Source organism: Falco punctatus (assembly GCF_963210335.1).
Source record: "Falco punctatus genome assembly, chromosome: 4".
NCBI classification, from domain to species: Eukaryota; Metazoa; Chordata; class Aves; order Falconiformes; family Falconidae; genus Falco; species Falco punctatus.
The window spans coordinates 59,352,920-59,380,289 of record NC_137583.1 but is presented as its reverse complement, the minus strand read 5'-3'; the positions used below and the strand labels follow the sequence as shown (position 1 = coordinate 59,380,289).

Below are 27,370 nucleotides of genomic sequence, written 5' to 3'. Positions count from 1 at the left end.
GTCAGGTTGCTTAGAGCCCTGTCCAGCCTGACATTGAGTGTTTCAAAGGATGTGGCATCTACCCCTTTGGGCGAGGTAATGGACAGTTTGGGTCAGGATGGGGAGTGTGAGAGCCAGCAGTGTCAGCATGAAGACAGATTTTACTTACTGTTATATTAATAACACAGAGAAAGGAAAACATGCCAAGGTAGCAAAAGTTTCTTTGACCCAGGGGTGGGAAGGAAAAGGACATAGACAGCGTGCCTGGATAAGGTGTAACAGCAGCTCTTCTATCGGGACTTTCTGGATTGATGTGGAGGTGATGCTCTGCAGGTTGATTTACTGAGAGGGCAGAGGAGCAAGGGTAGGACAGGCAGTAGGGAGGCCACGGCATGAAAAAGTAGGATTATCTTGCAACACTGTGCTTTTCTTACAGATTGAAAAAAATTAAAACCAGGGGAATAAACAGAGGCCAAATGGAAGAAGATTGACTTCAACAGACCTCGGCATTAAAGGAAGCCAGCCCATTCCTTTAGCCTTAACAGCAGTGTGAACAAAGGGGTTCCACTCTGATAAAAGAGGACTGCTTATGTGATGTAGCAAAGGTGTAAGGTTAAATGGCAGCATGTGAAGATTAAGGTTGGGTTCTGCAATAATAATTCAGTGATAAATTCTTTGTCTCATTAAAAAAGAATTAATACTGTACTTGAGCTTTTTTTGAGTCATATACTCATATTGCAAAATAAAATCAACCTGGAATGTGGGTTTATAGCTTTCTTGTAGATTTACTTTCAGCTTTTGAGTTTCTAAAGCTGGTTTTGGCAGAACTTGGGTCATTAAGATCAGTCTTTGTTAGCCATCCTCTGCTTTTGTAGTTTCACAATGAGACAGTACAACAAAACTACCTCAAGCTAACCAAAACTTTAAGCAGGTCCTGCATAAGTGACAATTTTAGCAGGACAACGTGATTCATATGTCATCATAAATACGCATAAGTGTATTTTACTTCAGAAATTAATTTCTTGCTGGAAATATAGAAAACACTCTGACATTTAATTTACTAACTTCTGCTGCAATGCTGGCTTCATCTGTGATGAAAAACAATGCTACAAAACACTTAGATCATTTATAAATAATACTCTGTATCAGCGGTGAATTTATTTTCATTTATTTTAATAGCCACCTCCTAACTTCTTTTCCCAATAATTTCTTAGGGTTTCTCTCATATGCAACTCCACTTCCATTCATCAACACTATTCATAACAAGACTGAAATTACATCTCGACCATTAGGCAAGAAAAATCAGCAAATCCACAAATTAAAAATATAAATATTTGCATGGCGGAATGTGGAGAATGCTACCAAAAGACAGTTAATTATATCAATTGTCTTTTCTATTAAGCATGCAAAGATGAGAATTCTGCATCTTTCAATTATATATGATATGCAAGACTAGTTTCAAATATCTATATGATACATTCCTGTAGCATGAAAGAAACTGAGCTTGCAGAACAATAACAAAAGCTGGAGTTCAATTTCACATTATCAGTCATTGTGTAGCCCATAGTATTACTGGTGTATCGCTTCTCCTTGACAATACATGAAGTTGAAACCAAACTAATTTTCTGCTTTACTGATTCAACTGCAAGAAAACTGTGAAATTCTGCTACTTGTTATAGAAAATACTTACAATTTTTTTGTTTTCTATTAATATTGTTGAATTGTTAGTTTCAACATTCCTCAGAATCACTGTGCCATTCTGGTTCCTATAAATGAATTCATTATCTGCAAGGAGGAAAAAGAAAAGAACATTAAGGAAATCTGAAATTGTCTGTTTGTGTTGAACCTAACTATGGACTTGAACCAAAAGTACTGTTGGGAACTTCCCTCTAAAGAACACAGATACTTTTTTTTTTTTAACGCAGCCATTGCTGTGATGTTACAGTGGCTTCCAGGTTAGTCATTAACAACATGGTTAGCACTTGTCATGTGTTTATTCTGCCATACTTTTGCAGACCTGAATGCAAGAGGGGGACCTGTTTTGAATAGTACATACGCAGCTTGCTTCATGGTTAGTGTAGGAAAAAATTCCAGGTCGAACACCACTCCTTATCCTTAAAGGTTTGTAAGATCCTCGGTTTCTGTAGGAGTTTAATTAGCCAGATGCCTGGAAATTCTCTGAAAGTTAAAAGCAAATCACCCTCTAACAAAGCAGATTCTGGAACCTAATATTGTGCAGATCTTCCAGCTCCACCCTTTGTCCTGCAAACCTACACCAGAAAGGAGATGCGTACAAAGGAACTGCAATTTTCACATGGAACGAGACAAGTTGGCTTGTCCCTCTGGCACTTTGGGACTACTCCAGCACTCCGGATATGTGGGCAAGGACAAGGATCCCCTCTGGTGGTAGCTTCTGCACAGGCAGGAGAGAGTCTCCAGCTCTCAAAGCTCAAAGCCTACTTGACAGAAAGGCTGGGGTAGACACATGAAAAAAACTCCAAATGAGTAAGGGTCAAAGGTTCAGGATGAAAAATGTTACAGCAGTAAAGGGTTGTCATCTTGTCAGATGTCATAAACTGAAGTTTGAGTCTGACCAGTCCTTACATGCACTGCCCCACAGATAAAACCTAAAACCTAAGTCCCGAGCACACTTCCATTAAAATATTTGACAGCTTTTCTTGACACGGGAGTAGGGTTATTGCTTTTTTGCAACCTGGCTAAACTAAGATTGAGAACTGATGGATCCTACCAAATGCCTGCCTTCAGCTTCAGTTAGGAAAATGATTCCTCATTGCCTGCCCCCGCTGTGGCTACCCCAGGGTGGCTACCATGATGCATTCCACAAGTGTTAGGGGCACATGAATGGTTAAACATTATCCACGAGTTGTCCTGGAATGAGTCAAAGGCGAGTTTATGTCCTATGGGATCTATTCAAACACAGACCCAACTCATTGTAACCACAAGCAGGTACACACTGCCCAGCTCGGTGTAACCTCCTGAAGACAACACTGGATACAGAGACCCAGTTCTTTCAAAACCTGGATGTATGGAACTAGCATACTCTTTCCCTACCTATTTCTCAGTCTTCTTTTATTTCTAAGCTGGAGACAGCAATCCTCATTACAGTCATTAACCATCTTTGTAAAAAGCTCTGGAAGTGTAGATGAAAAGCTTCTATGCTCAACTTACTACTATCAAAAACAGTCATCTCCTACATATCACAGTTTTATATGTAAGCGTAGGAAGAAAAAAATCTTTTCTGAGATTGGGATGAATCATATTCTGTGAGGCCAAGCTGTTGCTGTAAAACAGATGATCCTTTACAAACAGACAACAAGATATTAGAGACTTAGAAAGATTCTTCTCAGTGTCCAAATCACAGCAGCAGCCCTTTACACTTGTAGGCAAAAAAATTCTCAAAGCACCTCTTTCTTTTAACTACAGAATAAATGTTATCAACATCTTCAGTGATGAATAAAATATGCAGGATCTGAATTAGATTAAGACTTGCATTTGAGACCAGAATAATGAAGAGAGCTCCTGTTTGGGTTTGACAGTATTAAAATTTTGTCAATAGTTCTGGAGTGTTGTCCAAGGGCATGGCACTTTCCTAAGTATGCCTTATTATACTCAGGACTTTACAGTATTGCTTCATACAATTTATAACAGAACAAATGAAGATTCTTAACCCTGGGTGGGAAAGAAGTGATTGAACAGAACGAGGACAGAAGTCAAAAAAGTCATAAGCAGCGTGAAGATAAATAATGAATGCTCATTCCCTGCTTTTCCAAAATAAGTATGGGGAGGTACTAAGTGACACCAGCCAGTGACAGGTTCAGCACAAATAAAAGGGATTATTCCTTCCCGCAGAAGGTAAACAAGCTGTGGAAGTCACGGTCCCAGAGGAGAGCAGGTGCCAGGACTGCATGTGGCTCCAAGCAAGAACTAGAAAAATGGAAGAAAAATCCATCAAAGATTGTGGATCTTGAGGGGAGGCACTTTTCAGAAAGCCCTTGAACCTTCAATTGCAAGGGACGACTAGCATATCGCAAATTATCATCTTGAGAAATTCACCTACTTTCTAAAAATCTTCACTAGGTATTTGCTCTTGTCCCAGGCCAGACACCAGAAGAGACAACCTCTGGGGTCTGATCCAGCATCGACTTATTTACAACTTTAACTTCTAGCTTCTGTGGCCAAATCCCTAAAAAAAATATTTTTTACTGACAATTTAGGGACTGATATAATAAAAGGTATTAATGCTTTCTACATACCTTGCCTTTATATTCTTAGGCCACTAGGGCTGAGGCATCATTTGTTATATGGGGAAAGTATGCAGTCCAAATGTTTTTTTTCAGATATTCCAGAAATAGCAAGAATAACTAAACTGAGAGACAGAATATTACCTGACTACAAGACATTTTGAAAAAGATTGCTGCTTTAATAATCACCCTATGACAACAACACAGAATGTTTTCCAATTACATACTAAGTTCTAGGCAGAAAAATCACATTTTAAATATGGTCGGCAAAGCATTTGGATAATTGTAAGCCTCTCAGGATATATCCTAATTACGGGGAAAAAAACCCCAACCTAGCAGTGAAACTCAGCTCAAAGTTCGGTACCCAGGTAAAGTAGCTTATTAATCTAATGAGTCTGTGGGGCTGTTAATACTTGGTAGCTGTTTCCTGAACATTGCACGAACTGATGGAAGTTACATTAGTGCCCGTAATGAAATTGCTACTAAACTTTTATTGCTCCCTGTGTTCCAGAAAAACATAACATTTTAATAAACTGTGAAACTTCAAGATGATTACATAAAAGTTGCTCCATAGTTGGAAGTAGGAGATGAAAGACTTTCTCATTATTTGTTAAAGTGCAACAATTTTAAAATCAGGTGCTAATCTGCTGCATGTACTTCTGGTATGAATAAGGAAGAATAAATGAAGCAGCACTGATTTGTTAGGGCTGTAAATCTTGCTATTATATTCAATACAAGCCATCAACACAGCATTTGAATTAATGAACAGAAAATTGGTCTGCTTAAGAGAAGAACAAATTGTTCTGCATTATACTCCAAGCAAAACACCATGAGGTTTAGCTGGTCTGTAAGTTGTATTATCTTGGACCTCAAAACAATTAATGAATAATATTCCTGGACTTTGTTTTGAAATGTGTGATTTGTTCCAGTGCAAGAGCATTTATTTAAATGGGACATACCTCAATCAAAGACGAAAAGCAATGCAGCAGCCTCTGCCTGTAATGAATTCTGTTCAGTGAGCTGATGAGAATTTGCAGCCTGATTTATAGTTGTCACCACAGCTGATAAAGGTCATCACTGCATCTTATTTTTCATACCTGCCTTTCTTTGGGGCTGGTGTTCAGTGTAAATGATGCTGAAAATTGTAACTTTCAGGCATAAAGCCATGTACTCCATTTCTTAACAGCAGAGTTCACTTTGCCAACTCCTCCCCCTCTTTCAACTTCCAGGAAGATGTCTGGTTGGTAGGATATATTACGTGTCTGTGAGTGTAGACACGGATATGTAGTCAAGCTCACAAAGTGACTGATTACAAAAAGCAGTGGTAACTAGAAATAGCAGAGCAGCCTTGGTGCTGCAGAGAGTCAGCACAGAGGAATGGGGCAGCCTTGGCAGAAATTTTTAAAAACCTGCTAAGCAGAACGAGTGAAAGCAGAAAACCCAACACCAATGATATATTTGCAGTGTCAGAGTTTCCCAGCTTCTTTGTACACATCTTTCTTTTAAATTCAGTCAGGAAATACACGTGCAGAGAGAACAGATCTAGTGACAGGGAGCTCGTGCCCCTTGCAGTTGCTGAGTCCTCGGCAGGAACAGCACACACATGGGTTTGCTTAGCCTGGCAGCTCTGCCCGTTGGCCTCTTGTTTAGGATGAAACAAGACAAAACCATGGGATTTTTCTTAAAAGTACAATTCATTATGCCCTGTGGCTCCAGTGCAGGTTTTGCATTTTCAGGCATGCTACCTGGCCAACCCTTTCCAAGGTTTGACCATCAGGAAAGGCACAGGGTTCTCTGGAAACTCGCCCACCTGTGCTGCTGTGCTGCTGAACCTGCAACTGGCAGTTGTAACTCAGGAGAAAGATCATGAAGCTGTCACTGGTATCATTTGGGGACCTTGAATTATCAGCTCGATAGGCAGAGGCATCCTAAACAGCCAACAAAACGTTGGACATCACTAAGAGAGCAAGACAGCACAGATGATTTGCCATGATATAAAACAAGGGAGTACAAAAACTCATGGGCAATTGATAAACTGTCAGATATTAAAGAAAAAAGCTAGGATATACTATCGATCATCCCTAATGCAGGGCTGCCTCATTATGAACCACTAAAAGGGGCCAGGCTTAAGTCTAACATAGCATCAGCTATTGCCGTGGTTAGAGATCCAGCACTGGGCTAGAGGAGCACTTGCCTGTGCCAAAACCACTTCTTTTTACATTGCAGTGTGTCAGACCAGGCACCAGACTAAGCAGCTCACCACAGTGGCCAAGAATGTCTGGGACAATTTTACTTCTAGGAGTAAGTTTGAGTGCTGGCGGCGCAAAGAATAGAAGGAATTGCATCCTGCTACAGGAACACAGATTTGCATTAATGTCAATGCTCACAAATCTATGGCTGTACAGCTCCTCTGATGAGACTAAGTAACTACACGCTATCAGAGATGAGAGACTGGTTAGTAAGGTAACAGCAGGACCAGCATGCTTTCGAGGAGAATTTTCATTATTTGTCAGACATTACGGAGACCAGAAAGCAGAACTATGTGATAAAATATGAGAAGGAATCAGAATTTAAATCCAGCTCTAAAAAAATATTTTTGATGAAACTGTAATTTTCTATCAGTTTAGCAACTGACAAATGAAAAACAGGGGGAAAAAAAAGTTATTCACATGCAGCAAGTCAGCAGCAGGACTCAGCAAAAGGCAGAAGGCAGTATCAGGACTGTTAGGACAGCTCCCATCATTTAGAGCCACAGATTTAGAGGAAAAGGCAACTTCCCAAGTCCTGTAGTTTCAGATCAACAGACGCGGAAGATAATTGAATGAGTCTTAGTCTGATGAAAGGCAGTGTCAAGGGAATTATTGTTCTCAATCCCTAAGATTAAGGAAGATTGGTGAATAAAGGGAATTTAAGTCCTGAAGTTGTTCTGAACCATTTCAGATAAGTAAACCTCCAGATACCAGCATGACCAACAAGCCTGACAAACAAATGATGCCATGTCAAGAGAGCAGGCGGCAGCACATCCTGCGGGACTCAGCCCACATCGCTGTGCAGGGACCGAGGTCACGTTGCGGCAGGCCACGTGCTGCTGGGACGGAGCTCTGCGCTGGCGCAGCGAACGTCACCGGGCCACCAAGAGGGGACTGGCACTCTCCTGTTATTTCTCATCCCTGCCGCTGTAGCAAGGCCCTTGCTCGACCTGACCTCAGGCATGACCTACGGCAGCTGGCAGGCTGTTTGCATCTGCTGGGCTTTACAGTGGGGTCAGAACCCCTGGAAGATTCCTCTGAGCTTCGCAACCCCCTTGTCCAACCCAATGAAACCGATTACTGCAGCTGGAAACAAGTCAAGAGCCTGATGCTATCACCCTCTCTCTTCCGAAAAAACAAAAGGTGCTGTGAGGTTTTTAACGATGGAAAGCAGTCAGGTCTTTAGAATTTTATCTTCCATCTGAAGGACAAGCCTTCCACCAGCCCTGCAGCACTGCCCACCGCGGTGCAGGGCATCACTCAGCACGCAGCCAGGCTGAGCCCCCCTTGGCTGACACAACAGCAATGCCTGAACCAGCAAAGGGTTTCTTGGCGTCCTTCCAGGCGGGTATCGATCACACACAACTGGTTAGCACTTAACATCTAACAAGATAATGGGCAGAATGTTTGCAACAGTAGGACAGATATTTTTTCAGATGGAATTGGTATTTTCAGGCTGGCAATGGCATGTACTATAGCCATATTCATTTGGAAAAACATATGAAGATGAGGAAGTGGAATTAAAATTAAAAAAATCTTCTGCTTGTTTAGCATCCCAGCAAGTCTTCTGGATTGCCAGGTGAGCCCCAGCACAGGGGCTGGAGACCAGAGGTGGGGAACAGAAGGGGTATGCCCCTTGGGTGGGCTTGGGCATGCCACAGCCCTCACCCCCAGCACGCACACACCGGGGGCAAAGAGGGGGGGCTGGCTGGAGAGAGCAAACCTGGACCATCCACAGCTGACCTGTGGCACACAGGGAAAAAAAAAAACCCACTAAAACAACCAAATCAAACTGGCTTATAAGTGATTACCCACATTTGCAGGACTGGGGGAGGCTGCCAGTTTACACTGAAATATAGTGTGTCTCCGTGGGAACAGCATCACGACTGAAGCGGGTACCCGGGCAAGCTGTGGGGTGGGCAGCAGGGAGCATTCCCTGCTGTGACTACCGGCATTCCCACCCGCAAGCCAGCCCACCCACCCACAGCCCCGAGGGGAGAGAGCAGCCTGTCAGCACAGGCGAGGCACCAGGCGCCTGTGTGGGTACAGCCATCCACACAGCTTGGGAGCATCTCCCATGGCAAGGAAACTGGGGGGGACTTGGGATTTCCTGTAAAAAAAAATGATGCACTTTCTGAGTGACACAGGGGAGGGAAGAGGATAAGCTGAGGTTAAGAGGCTGCAGTGTGTGGGGTCAAGATCTTAAAAAATCCCTTAATCCTGCCAGATGCAGCAGAAGCATGAGCCTACTGTCTTCAGAGACTGCTTGTGAGAGAGAGAGAGCCTGAGGTTTTGGGAAACAATGGAAGCAGAGAGGAAAACGACAGCACACGGGAAATTCACAGAGGAAATAAAAACTGACAGAAGAAAAACCCAGCAAACATTAACAAAAAGTACCAAACGAGGGAGAAGGTGGAACATGATATGAACAGGGAGAAGGATGAACACAGGCTTGGGGAAATACTTATTTTACTGTGCTTTCATGGCAGGGGAAACGACCTTATTTAGTAAGCCTGCAGGATTATTGACTCATTTAGGACAGTATGTGCCTAACTGGAGTCCTGGAGGAGAGTGCCCCCCCCCCCCCCCCCCCCCCCCGGACCTACACTCCCTGGGGGAGGTGTGGTTTACGCCTCAGAAAAGCACAGGGAATAAATATTCCACAAATGCAAGGACCATGCATGGTCACTAACTGCTTTAGGACTTAACCACACAGAACATAAAGCAAAATAAAAGCACAATCAGCCCCTGATGGAAGCCTATTCAGGTGTCCAGACAGATGCAATCCCAAATTGAGGTGGAAAAGGTGACCATTGTGATGATGCATTTAATACTATGATTTGTTGTTCTTTCAAGTCCTGCAGTTCATCTATTTGATATTTGTAGCATGTACCCGTAAAACAACTGAATCTGAAATTCCCTCCCCAAAGCAGAAGCCAAGCTTGTTTTGATACCGAGCTGCTTCCCAGAGAGAAAATGCAGGGAAGGCTTCCCATCCCCTGTCCCCTGGTGCTGCAGTAAGCTGGCTCTGGGATAACGAGAGAGATGGCAGCAAGGATCATGAGCGGTGAACAGCAAAGAAACCCCATTTCCATACCTGCAGCTTCATCCCACCCACAGTGAGAGCTGGTCCTTAGGGATGGTCCCTGTAGACCTTGACACCTGTATCTCATCACAGCCCGCTGCCACCACCCTGCCTTTTGCCTTCAACACACCTGCCCCCACCAGCAACTCCTTTTTCTTCAGTCTTGCTACTCTGCAGTGCAGAAATAAGGAAGAGTCGGTTATACTTCATGATGCTGATGCAAGGAAGCAACAGGGGACAGGGAACAGCTTGCCTTTAACAACATCGCTACAGCCTTTAATTCCAGGAGACGACTGAAATCCCATTTTTATCTTTCTGGCATTATGGGTCATTACCCTTTTACTGTTTCCAGCCTATTTTTTTTATCACATGAGAGGCTGAAAGGAAAACTTCTTTAAATAGGTGATTTACCATAATTTAGCTAAATGCTGTATAACACATTGCACTGGTATATTAAGTAAGTGCAACATGATAGAATGTGCTTTGTTATGCAAGAAGTGGTTTTAATTGCTCATCATCTCAATACAGTTGCACTTGGTGCACCAATATAGTGCCTTTACAGTAGTACCAGTAAAATAAAACACAATTATAGCTCAGAAAAATTCCCATATCCATGTGCATCGCTAGCAAGGTTGTAAATAAACTTGACAAAAGCTTGAAGAAGGCTGTCCTGGGAAAACTTAAAACTATAAAAATCACTAATGCCAGTTTGTTCCTCTTTTTTGTCTAATCCCAAATCTTTCAAGATCCAAACTCAACAAAAAAAAAAAACTAATTCAATCTCATTGAGAGAAGACCTCAGCACCAAGCCTGAAATCCAGGAGGAGCACACCTTTGAAATTTCAGTCCCAAATTTGAAACCGGGTACAATTCTGCTGCTGCCTCTCGTTTGTGAGACTGAACTCCGCTTCAAAGAGCCCCAGTCTGGGAACTCTGTAGGCTCAGATCACGGCTTAGTGGCCTAGGCATGAAAAGCTGAAGTCCACGTGAGACACAGAGAACTCCTTTCAGCTTCAAATAACTCCTCTTCTCTGCTTCTACCTGCTTTTGTAACACATGGGGGGTGGGGGGTGGGGGTGGGGGGTGGTGGTGGTGTGAAGAGACATGCTACAATTAGGGAAAAAATGAATGAGAAATCCTCTGGAGTAAATCCATTTTGACTCCATCCAGGGCAAATCATCCTGATTACAAAACTGCTACAGAATCCTAACAACAACAGCAAACCCACACATTTTATTGCTTGCTGCCCTCAGTTTATCTCTCCGTAATGACTGACAGCAGCATGGGGACTTTGCAGCACACTGAGCTGACTTTGGTGTATCCCAGAGCTCAGAAATCTTCCTCAAAAATTCTCTGTCATCTCCTTTTCCAGTTCAGTTGTGCTGATGCCATGTGCTCTTCAAACCCTAACGTTATAGCAGGAAAAGTGCAGATGACCCCTAGGTTACCCGAGTCCAGACAGCTGGAGATACCAGATTACACTCATCCCTTTGATTCCCTGCCAGAAACTTCCTGCATTCAGCACAGGCCAAAAGCAATTTAACCCCAAACAACTAATTTCCCAGGAAATAGTCCCCAACGCCTTTATCCACACCCCACATATTTTTCATGGTCTCACCATGGATCTGAACAGCGAAACAAAGTGCGGACAACAGGTTGCGCGTATCAGCTTATCCCAGCTCTGCGACGTGGTCGGCGTGGGTACTGGGGGTATAAAAACCTCCAGGGATTCTGCCATAGTAGTTTTCAGCTCCTCTGAGAGCTCAGGCTGTCATTCCTGCTTGCTCGTCCCCACCTTGCCTGCTCCAAGCACTCCCGCGCTGTCCCCCAGGCCAGTGCAGCACCGTGCAGTGACCGCTCTCTTCTCTGCCTAATGCACCGGGGCTTATCTGCCTCATTTAGTTCGGCTTCGCACAGGGGAGTGCATAACCCAAAATGTTACATGTTAATGCAATAATCCATTTGACACGGAGAAAAAAAAAAAGGAATCCATGAATAAATTTTCATTAAAATGTGACCCCACAGCTTGCTTGCTTAATCCCTCTGTGCATTTCCTTGTCTCCTGCTCTTTGCCCCCAACCAAATTACTCTCGTTTAGTGGCCATGATGGAAAGAAAATATGAAGTGTTTGGTTTTTTTCTTCCTTTTCATTTTTATTATCATGGGCAGCGTAATGAAATTTCGGTACAGACTGAATGAGATCTTTGTATATTAACAGGCAAATTCACTGCGTATACAAATATCCAAATTCACTGGATATACAAATACACAAATATACAGCTCTGGATAAACTTTAAATCATTTTTGTGGGTAATATTTCATGATTGCTTTTACGCTACTCTGTCATTTCCAGTGTGTTTGGAGAAGTGTGACTCCTGAAGTTTAACGGTGCAAGGAGTCTGGCAGAGTCATGGCCATCACCCTGATTTCACACTTTTGAAAATCAAGCTGGGTATGTCATGAAATCCCAACATCCTACACCTTCTGGCCACCAGTGCACGATTACCGGTTTTGGACTGGTCACAAGAGGGCACCATATTACAGAGCCGATGGAAACACATTAAACACTCGCAAAGAAGAATTAATAAATAATTGGATGCGGTGCTGGGCGGTGGACCTGGCAAGGAATGGCACCTGGGGGAGAACAGAAACTCCCTGCACCCAGATGCGAGAGAACTGCTACTGGAGGAGCAGTTTGCAATTATACATACAATCCCATCGTTTTTAAGCTGATGAGTGAATGAAAACAATTTGTCAGTGAAGTAGCTTTCCCCGAACATCTCAAATCGTTTTGCCTGCAGCAACCGGGCCAGCTCCTGCAGGGAGTCCCATACCAAATCCCAAAAATGATTCCTCAATTTCTGATTTGAGTTATTTCCTACTCCTTTCTGCACCAAGGAACCGACAACCTGCATCATTTACTGCCTTGCATAAATGGGGGTTTGCTGCTAGGAGGGCTGACATGCCGAGGCAGGTGCTGAAGCAGAAGGGCTGATACCAACACCTGGTTTAAGTGCAACAGATGAAAACTGGCTACATCAAATGAATGCCTGGTCCTTTCCTGTATCCTTGTCAACCCCAACCTTTTGTCCAAAAATATCTTCTCAATAGTTTTCAGCAGATGGCATTAAAACCAAAGAATGCCCTTATTCAATGAAAAGGACTTGACTTCTTCCTATTTTTCTTTATTTTCTATCCTTACATAATTTGTTACTCAGGGCAATTCTTTTTATTACGCATTTCCATTCCTCTGTCATGGTCTTCATCCTTCTCTGGACCATGCCTATTCACACTACAATCAATTTTTTTAGGATGGAGCAACCCAAACTCACTGTAGTGATCAAGGTGATAATGTGCCTCAAACTGGATAAAACCATGTTATTTTCAGTATTGTTATCTCCTGAGTATTGTGCAATATTGTTTCCCCTAAAAAAGTTGATTACAAAGGAGAAATTATTATATGTTCTTAGTTTTCTGCCCCAAGAGAAGGAAAGCAAATATAAAACGTGGAATTCTAACAAATCCTTTCCTGTTTTTCATACTCATACTATCCTGGCTTGATAATTTAGCTAAATTAGCCATTCCGTGCCCATTAGGAAAAAAAAAATCAGGACTTTTAGAATTATTGGTATATAATTCTGCTTATAAAAATATCTTCCTTTGTGAAGCATTAAAAATAGAAAAAGAAAAAAGACTAAACATTACAGGTTAATCTGTTTTAGGGCATGTTTTAATGTTGTTTTATGCATGCTACCAAGTTTGGCATCAACTAAATGCTTCAAAGGAAAAGTTAATAGTAAACTCTCTACAAATGCTGCCCCTGAAATTAAAACCTGGAAGAAGGAAAATACGGAACACATGGAACAAATATGTATATGTACACATAGACTTTTGGTGATATTTTGAAAAAAATGTTTTAAGGCAATTTTTATGCCACTAATCACAGCCTGCACTCCCACTGGGAAGGAGAATAAGGAACTAAAAGATACCTCCAAATTATGAATAAGAGTCCTGGCTTACGCACAAGCCTTCCAAGAAGTATGTCTTGTGAAATGAGTCAGTCCATCAGCCTAAGCAGTAACAAACAGCAGTGATAACAGCTTCACATACGTACACGCATATGTGCGTGAACCCCGTCACGGCGCGGATGGGCCAGCTCAGCCCTCGCCAGCTCCGCTCTCTGCTGCTGCTGCCAGCGGGTGAGCAACCAGCACTAGCTGCAGGAGCAGGGCTTGGCAGTGGGCTCTTCTCCACTAGGAAACAGGAAAATTGACTGTCGAGCCGAGAATAAGTGTTTATTAGGGTGATAATAAATTAGACGCCTGGAAAAAATTCTGGATGCTTTGTCCAGGCAGAATTGGTGGATTTTATATGTATGTCCATGTCTTGCTGGTTCTTTGTAGCTGAGGGTACCTGAAGGTACCATGGTATTCAGGTGTTACCACAGCACACGCATGGCACGGCCAACACCTCCAGGCAACACCTGGACTGACTTACTCTGCATAAATGACCACACTGAACGTAACTGTAATGAGCCTGAAGTCTCTTTGAACTGCTGGATATACCACCCCTTCAATGTACAGCTGATTTTTCACCCACTGCATGCCAAAGTAACCATAATTTATCCCAGTAAATCAAAAATTTTGCCCTTTATGGGGAAATTGTTTCTGAGCTGAAATTTTTTTCTCTTCTTGGCTTGAGTCTCGAATTTTTCCCCTGCCTTTTTACTAGACTTTGTTTACTTTTTTTCCATCCACACCACTGTAATCTGCCTTCTCTGGAAAGTGAAAATGCTTTGAAGCTGATTAACCAGATTTTGTGAATTATTATAAATCTTAAACATTGACAAATCAGGTATAAATCTTCAAAGGAACCTGACATTTTAAAATAGATTTTCTAAGGAAATCAAATACTAGATTATTTTCATTTACCTTCCAGCTATGTTTAGCTTCTGAATGGCCATTTAGATATAATTTTAATAATGTCTTTGACTGTTAAAAAAATTAACATTTATTTCATTCTCTTTTTTATTCAGACTAAGTATTGTTGTATGTCACCTGTCCCCAGAAGCTGGAACTTTAAGACAAGTAGCAAAATTAACATTTGGCATCATAGGCAGCTGGCAGTGTTGTGAAGGCAAACTCCCTGCCCAGCCATACACAAACCTGGTTACCTGTTCAGTTCCTTCTCCCCATCAATCCAATGTCCTAGGGAGTTGTTCCCCACTCTTGTCCTTGTGTTTTGTTTTCCTTCTTTCATCTCTTCATACTGGCTTTCTTACCTTGAGTTCTTTCCCTGCTAAGCATGGGACTAGAAGTGGCTTTTAGAGGTGTTAAACTCTGATCATCAGGGATTGTTTCTCAGCATGCACAGCCACTTCTGTCTCGTGATCACTTACAGGATCACCTTATTTTCTGTCAGAGATTATTTCTCATTACAGGCAATGGAAAGAGATGTCAGCAAAGTAATCGGTTTTAAAACTCAGGAGTATGGGTATAGACCTAGCGCTGGTTCCACATAAAGCTGTGGAAGTCCTGCTGGGGACCTACATTACATGATTTTATGGCATCGTGATCACTCAGTGTGGTATAACTTGGTACTGGGACCTATAGATTTTAATTCTAACAAAGTGCAAAATCTTCTGGCTTTTCCTTGGGGTCAAACAAATTATATTACATGCATGCACTTGCCTTAAAGTGCCATGAATCTCAAATCATTTGAGCACATTTGAGAAGCCAACCCTGATACTCCTGTGTAATCCTTGCCTGTAGTTCCCATCCCATCCTCTCTAAACCAATATATTAAAGATGCAAAACAGTCAAGAAATGGCAAGGATGGTCCAAGGTACTAATCTAAGGCTCATCAAGCAAAGCAAACAGGAGCAAGCTCCTAAGTAAGCAGAAGGAAGCAGTTCCTCACGAAACAGGTCTTAGGCCAGTGAAACAGGTTGCTGAAGGATGTGGTGGATGCAAAAGGCTCTGGAGGGCACTTGGCAAGTGACTTGGAAGAGCAAAACATTTGGGGTTACTAAACAGAAAAACTATAAGAGGATCTGGTAATTCCCTGAGCTAAAAAGTGTGTGAAGTTCCCTGCTCTCCAGTCCTTGTGCACATACAACTCACCTCTGGTGGAAACAGGATCTGGGGCTGGGCAAACCTTTGGTCTCTTCAGTTCTTAATTGAATACTCACTGATGTGAAATTTGTATATCTACATTTTAAAGTATAATTATATTCCCTTGATCAGTGATAATTATCTAATTCTAAATGTCTTTTAATGAATTATATAAGTCTGGTGCTACTTCTTGTAAGGAAAAAAAAAAAAAAAAAGTACTGCTTCTTATGTGTTCAACAGCTTAATACAGTCAGGAGATCCAGGCTCACCAGGGACTTTTCTTAGATAAGTAAATCTTTGCCTGCTAAATTTTCAGTTATAAATATCTGATATAAAGTTTAATCACCAGAAATACAGCATTTCCCAACTCCAAATTATGAAATTATGGTATCTCAGCATATATTTATTTAATGTTCATTAAAAGGAACAAGTAGAAGAACACATACTGCTTTAATTAATCCTTGGTAAGCACTCCAAGAGCAGTGCAGCAAGCTCAGGAAAAGCTATTGAATTAGGAAAATGTGCTTTGCACCAAGTGAAAAACCTTCAAGAAGGAATCAGAGTTGGACAGGGCAGTGTGAAAAATGGAAAAGTACTTCAGTTTAAAGTTAAAAAAACCCCAAACAACCAAACAAGAAAAGGAAAACGTAAAGAAGTTGCCTCTTGCAGAATAGAGGGCACCTAAAGATGGACTGTGTCAAAAGACATAAACCTTTCTGGCCATCACTGTTGAAGGTACCAGCAGTATCCAGTGACTGGGACCAGCTGCTTAAGAGGCCCAAACACCCTGAAGTGCCTCTCCTTTCTCCATCATCCCTTTACAATCCTCCTTTGAATGTGTTTCTTGCCCAGCATATCTTGTGATTACACACCTCATTTCCTCCCTCTGTTTTTTCCTAGGTTCTCATCTCCCAGGTGCTCCTTTTCCAAAACTTTTCTACCCTTCCACCAGCCTGACTGTTAGGAAATCCTTCAGCGAGTTCATGCAATCCCTCATTCTTGATCTTCCTTACCTGCAGTTCAAAACTGAGTCCCCACCTACCTGCCCAGATTTCCTTAGCAGTGCTGGATCTAGAAGAAACATATTTCTTACTCCCTCCCAAAGCAACCTTGATCATGATAAGACACTGGGCAAAGGAGAAGACTGTCACCCTCTGCTTGCTCCGTCACCCAGGAGTATGGCTTTCCTTGTTCCTCTCCCTCCTCTTTCCTGTGTTGCACTCATCTGAAGAGGCAAAGGAAAAAAAACCCTAGCTTTATTTTAGTACAAATTCAACCAGCCAGGCTCCAGTTACAACCACCCTTTTAAAGGATTATGGAAGGTAATTTTTTTTGCAGCAGTTCCCCCCTTCCCCAGGGCCTGGGGACAGCTGGGAGCTCACCGTTACCTGTTTCCCAGGTGTCAGCTGGGGAAGCGCATCTACCGGTGTCAGGCTGTACCTCTAGTTGTTCATCTGGGTTTATAGCTAGCACCCACCGAGGGAACACCTAATCCCTCTCCCAGTTAAACCCTGCTAAAACCAGTGCTTTTCTGTTGGCTCCGAGAACAGCAGGTTTTGATTTAAAACCGCTTTGAAACAGATGAAAAAAAAAAAAAAAAAACAACAAAAACCCAATCCTTTTTAAACTGGATTCAAACTGTTAAGCACATAGGCAGAACTGCCGCGTGTGTTCCTTTTCTTCCATCAGCAGAAACACTGCAGATGTGAGCCGCATCTTCAAAAGTCCCCCACAGATGCAGCGATCCCCGTGGCAGTGTGCCGTTTCCTTCCTGTCTCCATTCCTGCTGTTCTCCCCCCTTTTTTTTTTTTTTTTTTAATCAAAAGTCTCCCCCCTGTGAACTGGGTGCAGCTGCAGTACATCTGCCTGGCTGGCAGGGTAAATGGACCCAGCACTGAATTTAGCAGCTTCGCCTTCACTGCCAGCAATACAGAGCACAGAAACACACCTTGGTGTGACAAAGCATGACGGCGGGGAGGAGCAAAGGAGGCAGCATCTACCTGATTCCCATGGGTTTTCACCACAAATCTGCAAACAAATGTAACACACAAAGGAGCCCAAGCGGTCCTAGCTTTCACACACCTGTTACCTCAAATTATTCCCCAAAGCTGCTCCTCACTAGCAGACCCCATCCCCACAGGAGGCACCACCAGCCTCCCTGCTGAGTTAATTGGAGAGAAAAGCAGTAATTTTAGTGGAGCCAGGCTTGAAAGGGAAATGGGGAATCTGTTTCTGCTAATGGCTATAGAAAGTGTAGGAACCCAGATTGCTGGTGCAACACGTGAGAGTGCGACCATCATGCTGCCTGTCGGGGGGAAGCCTGTTTTTTCTGCTTTGTCAGTGGGAACAGAATTAGGCAGTTATAGGGAGTAGGTGTTAGTAGAACCCAGACAAGAAGTGAAGTCCAAGGACATCTCCTGCCTCTTCCAGCTGTCTTTGATTTGCTAATCATTCCCTCTGATATTACCTTAGCAATTGAATGTGTTTTCCAGCTCTTAATCTTAGGCCATTGAGCCATTTCTCAGGCAACATCACAGGACTGACTTCCAGGCTCATTTTCACCCTTTGCACAACTCCAGCTCCTGCTCCTCCTTGTACACCTCCAAGATCCTCCCTGCTTGCCTGGGCTTCTCCCCCAAGCGACTCTGCAGCCTGTCCTCCCTGTGCAGCATCACGCTGCCAATGTCCTCCACATCACATGTTCCCTTTCATCTCACCTCTCCCAGGTGTCCTTCATGCCACCAGCCCTGTCCCTGGGCCAGACTCTTCACTCAACCTGGCAAGATGCAGAGACATAAAATACAAAGCTACCACATTGAAAGTCTGAGGCCATTTTTACTGCATGTGGATATTTAGATGTTCAATAGCTAAGGCCATATTTTGGTACCTCAAGAGGACATTTGACTCAGTGATAGACAGGGGACTGTCTGGACTGAGCAGGTTTTGGAGAAATCAGGTTACCTATGGAGGCTCCTAAATATAGTGTTAGGCACATATGAAAATCCTGACGTCCTCAAGCCATTGAACTACTCAATAAAAACACAAACACCCCCCACACCCCCATCTGACCATTACAACATTACTACACTTTTCTAGGGTGCAATATTCACAAAATATTTTCAACAGGACTTTCTCCAGTACATTTCTCCCTCTAAATTCAGAAGTTGCTGTACACGTGGAAGGATGACTTTCTCAGTCTAACAGCAGCACACGTGCCCCACCAGCAACCCAGCACTGCAGAGCAGCTGGGCACGGAGGGGCTGCTAAAGCCAAGGTACAGAGCTCCTCCCCAGCTCGCTCCTGCAGACTGTATTAATTTTTAAAAGAGCCAAATTGATTTCTCATTTCGTTCTCTCTAGCAGTAATGAACAAAACAGCTACATGGCAGAAGTGCTCTCCTCCACAGCCTATTACAGTGTGTTAAAAAGCCATTAATTCCTGGGTTTCCTGTCTTTAGTGAACAGGTTACTGTCACTACTGAACTTTGGCAATTGCCTGGCAGCTGGAAGGATGGACTAGGGCAACTTCTCTTTGGTGCTCTCAGAGAACAGATCCACAGAAGTCCCTGAAGAAGATGATCCAGGATGAGCTCCAAAACCAAAATTATCATTCAGATGGTTTAACATACTCTTCTCTTCTTGCTTATTGTGGCAGAGCATGATCTCTTATCTATTTTGCTTTGGCAGCACAGGATGTCACTTTGTGAAGGCATGCAATGGCATGCCCAGTTCAAGAGAGACAGAGAACTACCAGAGAGGGTCCAGTGGGGGGCTGTGAAGATGATGAGGGGACTGGAACATCTCCCTGATGAGGAAAGGCTGAGCGAGCTCGGCCTGCGTAGCCTGCAGAAGAGAAGACTGAGAGGGGATCCCAGCAACATCTACAAGTATCTTAAGGACAAGTGGCAGGAGGCTGGGGCCAGGCTCTTCTCAGTGGTGCCCAGCGACAGGACAAGGGGCAACGGGGACAAACTGCAACACAGGGAGCTCCGTCTGAAGGTGAGGAAGAACGTCTGTACTCCGAGGGTGACGGAGCCCTGGGACAGGCTGCCCAGAGAGGCTGTGGGGTCTCCTCTGGGGACATTCAAAACCCACATGGAAGTGACTCTCTGCGCAGCCTGCCCCAGGTGAGCCTGCTTTAGCAGGGGGTTGGGCTAGATGACCACCAGAGGTGCCTTCCAACCCCGACTGTTCGGTGATTCTGTGATTTAGATTAAGAATAGTAATCACCCATCTCTAAAGCACAGATACTTCCACTGACACCACCACTACCTAAAAGCTCACTGTGGGCTTCCTTAACTAGCATATCTCCATGAATCACAACAGAGGGTTTCTGAAGGCCATCCCCAACAAAACCTCCACATCGGTATGGAGCAGCACTGCCACACACTTCTGTGCGGTGCTAGACCAGAAGATCCTTCTCCAGTCTTTCCCTCTGGTCCACACAGCGCTTTCCTTTAGTGGCTTGTCTTTATCTCAGCATAAGGTCAGCCTTACAGCTTCTCAGGGTTGTGGGGCTCCTTGCAGTTGGGGCAGGAAGTTCACTGAAACCTTAAACACCACAAACCGAAGTGCTGTGCTCCAAGTAACTTGCTGCATGTCTTAGAAAATATTTCAAGAGTGTTTGAAAAGCCAGAGCTCTCACAAAAAATATTGCAGAAACAAGCTACCATGAGATGGGATATTAAATTGGGAATGGGGCAAGTTTTCTTTGAACGATTAAGACCAGTAAACCCAATCACTTCAGCCTTTTTAACACATATTTAAACTAGATTGAATTTAGTATCTCTGTTTAGCAAGGTGGACAACGAAGTGAATATCCCAATTTTATTTATGCCTTCACCAGGTTTACACTAACAACCTGTGAACAGTTTCTAGCTCACATTCATTTAACATAAGGTAGGGGCTGGGGTGAGTGTGTGGCCCTCATCTGGCAGCACCCATGCTGGGGTGCTCACCTGGCAGCACCTCAAACACACCTGCATGGCGGTGTGGCTCCTTCCTAAGGCAGACCCCAAACACCCACAAGACCGCAAACTGCACGGCAACTTTGTTCCTCCGATGATAGACAGAAAGATGAGGTTTTCTTTCATGCCAACAGCTCATCCTTGCCAAAGGAAAGGCTTCTGCTGCCTTACAATTTGGATGGTTGCTTGAAGTGGTTAATCTTTCGGCCCATGGACAAGCAGCCCAGGGAAGCTGCACTCCAGCTAACTGTTGTAGCTCTCAAGCAGGGCAATTTTAGTCTGAAGGGCTGTCAGAGTGGTACCTAAATGCAAACCCTTTTCACAATGAAAAATATTAGCACTTTCTTACAAAGTTCTTAGTATGTATCCAAACCAAACGATAAATAATTCATTTCCTCCTCATGCATCTGCATCATTTGAAATGCATCATTGCTTTTATCAATACAGTGCAATGAACTTACACTGCACAAAATAAGACTTGAGGGCATTTGGGCTATCCAAGTATTGTTGATCTGAGCATTATTACTAAAGGTAAACTGAAATAAATTACCTTAGTTACTACATGATGATTTTTTTCAGCATGGTAAATAAAACTTATTAGTTCTAGGTCATTAAATTCAATATTAGACTTTAAAAGAGCCTAGAGATTCTATGATGTTATTAGCAAAACATGCCACAAAACATATGTGTTTCAGTATTAAAGATAAAAAAATTGCTCTGTTATATTTACATATTAGTTATTAGCGCATTTTTCAGGACTTTTGATATAAAAGCCTCACTGCCATTCTCAGTTGTGAGCCAGGCAATCGGTGGTTCTGGCTCTCACTGGGTGGCAGGTTTCCAAATAACTGAGCCTTTTCTGAAAATGCCATTCAGAGCCTTTTGCTAATTTACCCACTATGCCTCTTCGGATGAGAATAAATATTATTTTGCCAGTGTTACTGGTGAAGCAAGTGGGCAGGGACCTTAGAGAGGAGGTCTTGATTTTCAGATTTTAAGTCAACTTCCTATGCCCTGAACATGTCCTTTGGTATCCTGTGCCTCAGTGCTCCTCACTGCTTGAATATATTGTGCTCTTCATTTTCTTTATTCTTCTCATTTGGCTACAACCTCTGTGCAAGGACTGTCTCGCCGAGTCTGGCCAGTGTCTAGCAGACAGAAGATGCATTCCTATTTGGAGCCTCCAGTCACTAACATACAGCCAAAAATCCTGGCAACAGCCACTGATACATACACTCTGTCTTGCAAGATGCCAACAGCAAGGCTCGAAAAACATCCTCCAAGAAGTAAATAATGACTGCTTGTTGCATCCAATCAATCGCAATAACCACAGGCAGTATATTACAGGATGCTATTATGTTTTTCTAACTACAACAGCAGCCAAGTGCTTTCAACGTGGGCAAAATGTTTTTGCCATTAAGTACAAAGACAGAAGATAAGCATAAGTCTCCATAAGCGGTATATATGATTCTGTCTTTGCTGCCTTTTTTGACATTGGACAGGATGCTGCCACCCCGTGAAAAAGGAGGGGTTTCCCCCAGTGTTCTGAGATGCTGGAGGTGAGGTTCACAGCTGACGGAAATCCTTGCGGTTGTGCAGGGCCACAAAGGCAGCACTCATTGCCCGACCAGCTTCTTAGGCCAGATCCAGGTAACGATGACAAATTATTGATTTCAGGATGAATCAGGCAACTGAGCTGCTCTTCAGCCTGAAATGCTAGCACCTTTCTTTATCCTGGGTTTTGACCACCTTTATGGGAACACTGCAGCATCCCACTGAGCTTTTCAGAAACCTGAGTTAAAGTCCTGTGTGAGAGAAATTACCAGAAAAGCCTAGTAATTGTAAAACCTAATTAGAAGTGACGTAGAGCTCAAGAGAAGAACTGATAAGCAGTCAGAAACTAGATTAATGAGCGGGCCATCAGTCATCTGCAAGAGGGCTAAGGAAAGGTCAGGCACAACTCCTGACAATGTATGGAAGAGGATACGCAAAACGAGGAAATGACCAAATACAACATTTAAGATACACAGTACGAGACGAGCTGAGAATTGGAGCTCATATGCATGCTTAGCATATGGACAACATGATTCTAGTTGTATAGTAAAGGGGAGTTCACAACAGAGGATGATAACAGAACTGTGCGTGGTGTGATGCACCGAGGCATGAGCACAGGAGAAGGCACGAGATGGATGGGGCTGGAACAGAGATGCAGCTCAGCTTCTTTGCACTTGGATTGCAGGGCAGGGAGATGGCATATGATCACCAGCACAATGTCAGACCTTCTGTATTTCACTGCTTTATACCAACTATTGTGTACCATATATACTATACTACTATATACTATGTTGTCTTGAGAAGTGAAACTGTCGCAGCACTAGCAAACCAGTGGGCTGCAGCAAGGCTTTCACCACCCCATACCAGGTTAACTTCAATAAGAGGTTCCCCCACCTTGCCCCAGCACAGCCACCAATGCCCCATAAGGTTTCAAAAGTTCATCTACTGTTTGTGCTGTTTCTTCATCCTCTTCAGGCCAGTCCACCCTGCTTCTTGCCTCTGCTGCATCCTTCTCCTTGTCTCTCCTACATCCAGGGCACACTCTTTCCTCCCTCTGCTTCTTCCAGGTCTCTCTTCCTCCAGGGCTCCTCTCCCATCCCCCTTAGAGCTATTTAACTACTCAGCAGGAACCAGCCACAGCTGCACATTGTCCAGGTCAGCCAACCCACCGCCCCTGAAGACAGCCCCCAGCTGTATATTATCAATGTTAATTAACTTGCCTTAATTCCTCTGTAATTCCTCTACATGAAACCTTTGCAATAAATCCAGCGTTTACATACACTACAGGGAAAATCTAAGCAATAGCAGTCCCTGGAATTGCAACTAGAAATAACTGGCGCAGTCAGTTCTGGTCTATGAATGTGCTCACCTCCCGAGTGCTCTTAACTGAGTCAATAACAACAACGGTCAGGGCAGTAAAAGACAGCAGCTAATTAAACAAAATAATCTTTCTTTTCACTAAACCACTGGATAAAAACTGCAAACTGAAATTTGAAATGACAGTAGCATCACAAAAATTGTCAAAAGTTCAAAGTTCCATCTTTGCACATCTCTCACTTCGTGTAAGTAAATTTAATTGCAATTCCAATAGAAAAAGATGCAAACATCCACAAAACAGCCACAAGTTGTGACTGAAAGCTTAGAGAAAGCCTCTAACCTTTGCACTGAAAGTGTAGTTATGACAGCTTTGAGACTGGCTCTCTTTTTTTCTTTTCTTTTTTTTTTCTTCTTTTTTTTTTCTCTTTCTCCCTAGCTCCTTTAAAATCAATGGAATGACAAATCTATCAATCAGAAATATGTTATTTTTCCACTTGCCCGCTGGGAATCCAGAAAATAGTTAAACATCAGCTCATCCCATCAATCAGTGAGCTTTGAGTATATTTTTAAGTGCCACCCTGAATAGAAATAACTTTTTATTTTATTTTTTTTTAATTATTATTTTAACACTTGTTCTAAGACTCATTCAGGTCAAAGGAAAGACCTTGCTCCTTCAGATGGTTTGGATTAGCCCCTTGCTTACTGGGAAGAACACTGATATTTTACTGACTAAACTATATTCAGAGCAAATCCCTGAGATGATTCAAATACTCCTAAACGTGCAGCATGCTTCATCTTTGGCAAGACCACCAAACTCCTATCTTCTGCAACAATGAAGAGGGAAAGGAAAGAAACAGAGCTTTGAGAAGCCAAGAAGACTGAATTTTGCAGATCTCGGAATGACCGTGATATTTTGCTGTATAATTAACAGGAGAAGAAGGGGAAGAAGGATACACAACAGCTACCTATATTTTAACAATTATGCAGATTCCCCACAAAACATTAATTCATTTTGTGAGTCATGCCATTCTAAACATGCAGGTTTAAAATATGCAGTTATTCTGCTAAGGCATTCCAACACTCTTGTTATAATGTTTTATGAATTTGGCTTTGGCATTTTCAGGTTCTTTAATTTGCATTATAAAAACTGAGAATGGGAGACCAACAGCAATGTGTGCTTGGGAATTGGGCTACTGGTCTTTCATCTTGCTTATCAGGGACCTTAATCAAGATTTCACCACTTAGCCAGTTAGAGAAAGCTGTGAAAAACAACTATAATGCAGAAAAGTAATTAGTGTTGTAAAATGGCTTTGGGTCCTTGGATGAGTGACATTTCAGATTAGCATCTTGCCCTTAAATGTGAAGTCACCCTTGGGTAAATTTCAGGAATATCTATTGGCTTTATAAAACGTCCTCTGGATGTATTAAAGTCAGTATCAATGGTATTAGTAGCACAACAACAGAACAAGCCCTTCTAAAATATCTGTGCATGTTTGCACAATACTATTTTGTGCTTTGTCCATTGCAGAAACAGTATTTTAGTAATTTCAGATCAGGTAAGACTGATGTTCGATTGCGCTGCAGACACTAAGAGTACATGGGAGGACTGAGATGGATTTGAAAACATTCAAGATTGGAGTCTTAATAAAACTTTATATGGCACCAGTATGTGCCCATAATTGGAAAAGCATGAGAAATACTGTTTTTTTTCACAGAAGACTGCAGTTTTGTGGAAAATATGCCTTCTGTCCATGTAAAGCTATACTCACCAGAGGGGGGATATAATACCTAGCTCTAAGGCAATACTTCATTCTCTGTTCATGCAAAAGTTTGTAATTAAATAAACTCGTGAATTAGATTTATGAATTAAGCTAATGCATTAACATCATCATTCCCCTGTACTCTACCAAAGAAAGAAAATAGAAGTAAAGCTTTCAACAAGACACCTCTTCCTTCATTAGGGCTATTAGGAATAGCAGTGCTAAAAAAAGGATGCTAGACAAATAATTCTGAACGGCGATGCAGCTAATGTTTCCATTATCATTATTCCCAGAGAGTGGTTATGGGCAGCACCATTCCCAGGAGTACACTGAGCCTGAAAAAGAGCTCCTGCCCATCGTCAGGTGTGGTTGTGAAGGTGCCTGGTGTCTGCAATTGCATTCCCCTGTAGCTGAATTGGTGGGAGAAGTTGGAGACAGCTGTGCTGGGGGCAGCTGGGGAACATGTTTATTCAGCACTACCCTTTAACACTCTCTCTTTTCAGTACAGGTATTAAAATTGTTCCCCAATGGACATAAAAGACAAGGAAAGCCAAACACGTGGAAGGATTTCATCCAGTTCCCCATTAAATTCAAAAGAAAAACTAATAACTTCAGTGATAATAGGAGTTGGACTGGAACCTACATGAACAGCATACCACAAATCATTTTATTCTCGCCAAAGCTTGTTCCAACTGCAGCGATTTCCAGCGAGAGCTGGAATCTACATCCCCCCCAAACAGCTCTACTCCAGAAAATACTACATGCATTAATTCAAGCATTATTTGGTTTTCCCCTGACTAGAAAATGTAAGGCAGCAGAGGATAAAAAGAGCACATAGCTTGTGTGCAAGCACCAGCCCAGCTGCTGCTGGACCACTGTTTGCCTGTTGCTTAGCAATATTTCACTTCTCTGCTGGAAAAAAGAGTTTCAATGAGGGAATATAAACCTGATTTTTTGTTTATGGTAAAATAATGACTGATAGTGCTCCAACCACTTCTTCCAACCTCATGCTACATCACCTACTGAATACTCTTTGGGACAAAGGCTCTAGTTTTTAATGCATAGCTATGAGCCCACTGGAGAGCCCTAAATAAAAAAAAAAATTATAATAACAGAGCAGCAGTGTTTGCATATTTATGAGGAGGAAAGCTGGAATAGGAATTTTATGATTGAATATTTTGGCATGGCTCTGGGCAACCAGCTCTGGCTGCCCTTGCTTGAACAGGGAGTTGGACAAGGTGATCTCCTGAGGTCCTTTCCAACCACAACCACTCCTTGATTCTGTAATTTCAGAAGCAAAATAAAGAACAGAAGGAATACAGAAATAAATAAATAAATTAAAAAATTTTAAAAAGATGCTCAGGGGGCAAGGAAGCAAAGCAAAGACACTGCAACATCTTCATGCCTCACTCACCAGTTATCCATTTAGCCTCTGGGTCATGAATTTTGAAATCATCACTGAAGAGATCTTCCACTGTTATCTTCTTCTTCTGAGACAAGCTGTTGTCTTCAACTGTAAAAGATTTGAAAACAAACTGCCATTACTTCAACTTTGAAATGTATCTGAAAATACAGCAACTGTGAATAGGGCCACGTCATATCTCATTTGGAACAGTCCACGTTAGGCATTCTGCCATGCTTAAGCCCCTTCCCATTGTCAGTGTTATAAAAGGACCATCCAGTGGGTCACGAACAGAAACCTCCTTGTTATTTATGCATGTATTCAGCAACTACAAAAAAACCAAGATGTGGTTACACATTTTCAGGCATAAACTGATCCAAAAAGATTTTTAAAGTTATGAAAACAAACCTACAGATGTCATAGTGCTATACAATCCTGACTATTCTGAAGAATTATAAAGCTACTTAGCACTAAGACTATTCTGAAATCATCAGATAAATTTAAAAATCGTAATTAAAAGTGACCAAGTTTTTATAGCTTATGTTTTTATTTCCTTAAAAACTGTCATGCAGAACCACATTTGGAAAATTATTTAGCCTTAGAAGGGCTCATACGGATTACTTCAGGAATTCATAAAAAATTTTCCATGGGAATCAGACACTTGGCTGCAGGAACACTTTTGA

The 27,370-nt window shown here is 42.5% G+C and overlaps 1 protein-coding gene across 4 annotated transcripts in view; it reads right to left on the bottom strand.

The window, feature by feature from the left end:
• DPP6 (dipeptidyl peptidase like 6) overlaps nt 1-27,370 on the bottom strand; it is a 571,473-nt gene that overhangs the window by 148,676 nt on the left and 395,427 nt on the right. For all 4 annotated transcript variants that reach the window (XM_080383697.1, XM_080383699.1, XM_080383696.1 and 1 more), the window contains exons 3-4: nt 26,700-26,798; nt 1,670-1,764 (exon numbers count right to left, since the gene is read on the bottom strand). In XM_080383697.1, coding sequence (XP_080239823.1) covers nt 1,670-1,764; nt 26,700-26,798 — 194 coding nt within the window. The remainder of the gene's footprint in view (nt 1-1,669; nt 1,765-26,699; nt 26,799-27,370) is intronic.